This window comes from Arachis ipaensis, chromosome B10, assembly GCF_000816755.2.
Source record: "Arachis ipaensis cultivar K30076 chromosome B10, Araip1.1, whole genome shotgun sequence".
Classification (NCBI taxonomy): domain Eukaryota; kingdom Viridiplantae; phylum Streptophyta; class Magnoliopsida; order Fabales; family Fabaceae; genus Arachis; species Arachis ipaensis.
Window position 1 is genome coordinate 5883729 of NC_029794.2, and position 3902 is coordinate 5887630.

At 32.6% G+C, this 3902-nt stretch overlaps 2 protein-coding genes across 2 annotated transcripts in view; one reads left to right on the top strand and one right to left on the bottom strand.

Moving 5' to 3' along the window:
* The window catches only part of LOC107621507 (receptor-like serine/threonine-protein kinase SD1-8), a 5950-nt gene extending 3241 nt beyond the window's left edge, over positions 1-2709 (top strand). The window contains exons 5-10 of the mRNA XM_021114406.1: positions 801-917; positions 1002-1186; positions 1280-1490; positions 1588-1825; positions 1909-2059; positions 2153-2709. Of these exons, the coding sequence (XP_020970065.1) occupies positions 801-917; positions 1002-1186; positions 1280-1490; positions 1588-1825; positions 1909-2059; positions 2153-2464 (1214 nt within the window). The 3' untranslated portion in view covers positions 2465-2709. The remainder of the gene's footprint in view (positions 1-800; positions 918-1001; positions 1187-1279; positions 1491-1587; positions 1826-1908; positions 2060-2152) is intronic.
* Positions 3509-3902, bottom strand: part of LOC107621503 (receptor-like serine/threonine-protein kinase SD1-8) — a gene marked incomplete in the record, with an annotated part of 3722 nt that continues 3328 nt past the window's right edge. Inside the window, 1 exon segment of the mRNA XM_016323529.2 lies at positions 3509-3898. Within this exon segment, the coding sequence (XP_016179015.1) occupies positions 3828-3898 (71 nt within the window).

The following is a 3902-nucleotide window of genomic DNA, read 5'->3' on the forward strand; positions in this document are numbered from 1 at the left end:
GAATATAATTTTGACTACTTTTACTTACATGACATTTCTTATGTTCTAATTGAGTGATTTCATGATGTTGTATGAATTGTTCGAATAATGATAAACATTTTTTTCCACAAAATTGCTTCTAACTCTTCTCAACCATTTGTTTTTCTGACTTGTTACACTCGTCATTTTCATGTGAATTTCGTGAGAAAAATTTTATATGAAATAGCTAACCCTCCAAATGATAGCCATATTCACACTCCCATATGGTTTTGTTGACTAAAAAAATATTGCTGTAAGGAAAAGAATTTTTTGCTTCTATAAATATAAAAAGCTATGTTGATTATGACTTATTAGTGTATAAACTGTAAATAATTACATATAATTGCATACTGATACGTGTTAATTTAATTTAATTGACTGCTTGAAAAGGTTAGTAGATATTATATCAAATTAGACAAAGACTATTCTTTAATGAATGTGGGTAAAGGATTCAATAAGTTGGCAAGAGTAGGTAAAGAGAAAGAGCAACTGGGCAACGGTAGGTGAATATGAATATGAATATCTCAGACTATTATGGCTGCTGTAACCGTGAGACTTAAACAACCACATAAATGCTTACATACTATGCAACATTTCATACTTGATAATGAGGATAGTTAAGTGGGAGTGTGACTTATTAGCTTTAGATCTTTGACTATTTTACTTTCCTTTGTTGAGTCTTATCTTCTCCTTGCAATAGCATATCTTAATGCTAGAAAAAAAAAAAATCAAATAGATATTTATACTAAAAGATTCTATCTTAATTAATCATGGTGACACAGGATCTGCTGGCTCCAAACATCGTAAAGCTGAGGCTATAGGCATCTCACTTAGTGTAGTTGCTATAGTTTTGGGATTGGTTGCTATTTGTTACTTAAGGAAGAAGAAACAACACAGAGGTAATGGATAATGTCCTTCAATTGAATGCCTATATACATAGGATATGTTGTTTGTGCAACATAAATAAATTTTCATTATTCCAGGTTCAATTCACAGAAGTCATGATTTGCTAATGAATGAGGGGGTGCCTTCTAGAGGACACTCGGGTGACAGGAACATGGATGATCTAGAGTTGCCCATGTTTGATTTTGATACCTTAACAATGGCTACCAACAACTTCTCTCAAGATAATAAACTTGGACAAGGAGGATTTGGTAGTGTTTATAGGGTAAGTTGTTTTTTCATTACTTATCTGCCATGATTCCTTTAAATTGCTGGTCACTCAACAAAACACCTATACTTATGACTATGACTATATCAGGGAAGTTTGATTGAAAGCCAAGAAATTGCTGTAAAGAGGTTATCAAAAGACTCTGGACAAGGAATTGAGGAGTTTAAGAATGAGGTCAAGTTAATTGTCAAGCTCCAACATCGAAACCTTGTTCGGCTGCTTGGTTGCTGCATTGAGAAGGATGAGAAGATGTTGGTGTATGAATATATGGAAAACAGAAGCCTTGACTCCATTTTGTTTGGTAACTAGCTTCAACACATACTTGTTTTGCTTATTATGTGCTTCATTGGTTTTAATTTGTTTGAATACTTTATACTAATGAGAATTTATGTGTTCAGACAAAGCTAAAAGATCCTTGCTAGATTGGAAAAGTCGATTCAATATTATATGTGGGATAGCTAGAGGACTTCTTTATTTGCACCAAGATTCTAGATTTCGGATTATTCATAGGGATCTCAAAGCAAGCAATATTCTACTTGACAGTGAAATGAACCCAAAGATATCTGACTTTGGGATGGCCAGAATTTTTGGAAGTAATCAAACAGAAGCAAATACAATAAGAGTTGTTGGAACATAGTAAGTACTACAATAGCTTATCATACTACTTCCGAAAATATCAAATATGGTAATTTTCTTATGTCTTTGTTTTTAATATGCAGTGGTTATATGTCTCCTGAATATGCTATGGACGGAAATTTCTCAGTAAAATCTGACGTTTTTAGTTTCGGAGTTCTAGTATTGGAAATAATTACGGGCAAGAAAAATAGAGGGTTTTACTATGCCAATGATGAATTGAATCTTTTGGGCAACGTAAGTGAAAGAGCTTCCTTAATTAGAGTATTACCTGTTTACATGAAAATATGATTCTCCTTCCAAGAAATAATTTGTTGTACTTTCTTGCAGGTGTGGAGGCAATGGAATGAAGGAACTGCTTTAGAACTAGTTGATCAATCCATTGGCAATTCATATGCAGAATCTGAAGTTCTAAGATGCATACATGTTGGTCTCTTATGTGTCCAAGAACGTGCAGAAGATAGACCAACAATGTCCTCGGTAGTTTTAATGTTGAGTAGTGAAGCTGCATTAATGCCACGTCCTAAAAATCCTGGCTTTTCTCTAAGAAAGAATCATCCAGAGACGGATTCATCTTCAAGTAATCAAGATAAAACATGGAGTGTGAATCAAGTCACAGTCACAATGCTAAATGCTAGGTAGCTAAAGAAATTTGAAATCATACAATATACTTGTATATTCTCAAAAGAATGAAAATTTTTCTTAATTCATTTTTCTCATTTTATAGTTGCGGCTTCTTCTAGATCTATTTTGATATTATTTTGTGTAATATGTAAGAAATGAATTCACTGATAGAAAAAAGGGTATATTTTCCTTGGTTCAAATTATCTGTCATTTACACATTTTAACAAATATTTATTGCAAGCTTCATTTATTTTTCACAGCAATATGGTTGTGTGATTGTGTGTAGTAGTTGCAGAGTTTATGAACTAAATAGAAACTAATATCTATTTCATTAAAGATTGCACAAATATCATATTCTTTCATAACAGCATAGCAAAATATTACATTCAAAGGCCTAAGAGCATGAGGAGGAAACCCAGTAACTATGAAAATTCAAGTTAAGGTATCCAACGAGTTTACAATGTGGAAAAAGTTGACAGAGGTGAAGGTGCAGAAGAGGTAAATATAAGGGTTTATTGAAGCACTCATGTTGCAGTGCTAATTAGGTGAGAGTTTGTTCCTCAAAACAAATGGAGGTTTAGGCTTATTGATCATGTCCAAGATATTCTCTTGATATTTATATTACTTGCTTCTTCTAAAAAGTTTAAATCTCTACCACTTATTCATTACCTTTTGTTTTTTTTTTCATTAGTATTGATCATAACTCATGACTTTTCCATGCCAAGGCAAGTGTATATTTTCTTGAAATTTTCATCAGTTAGAGTCCTTACCCAATGGCATGCACTCATAGATTACTATACAATCACTTGGTATGCATTGTTATTATTATTACTATACAATCTAAAATCTACCTTAGGGTATTTGCTAAATTAATTAATGACGTTTATGTTATATAATGTAGATATGGCATCCTCCTGTAAGAATTAATGGTTTTAAGTTTGAAAATCCAAATTTTGATGTGGTCCAGACAAGGTCAAATTCTGAATAGAGGGCCACACGGATTGAAAACAATTTGTTGAGTGTTGACTGTGAAGGTGACTTTGATTGAGAGAGGCCACATGGTTACATGGCAATGATTACATATTAAAATGGGCTTTTTTTCATTTTACATAGCAAATAGTTTTAACAAGTCTACCACGTTACCATGGATAATTAATATTTCATAGTAGGCATACTTTATAGTGCTTTTTTTGGTGACTTGCATACTTTATAGTGTGTTGTATAGTTATACATACTGCAATAGAAAATTAACATTTAAAATGCTCATATTCACATACTATTGCTTCTGTGTCAAAATTCTGATTCTAGCTACTTACAATCTTGATTTCTGTGGACTTTTGCTCATCAACATGAACTTTGCAATTAGACTCACTTCAATTCCCTACCTGCCATCTACTACTGTTATTGTGACTTGGTTCACTGAGTATTCTTCTTCATTAGCTGAAGAAGAAAGAGT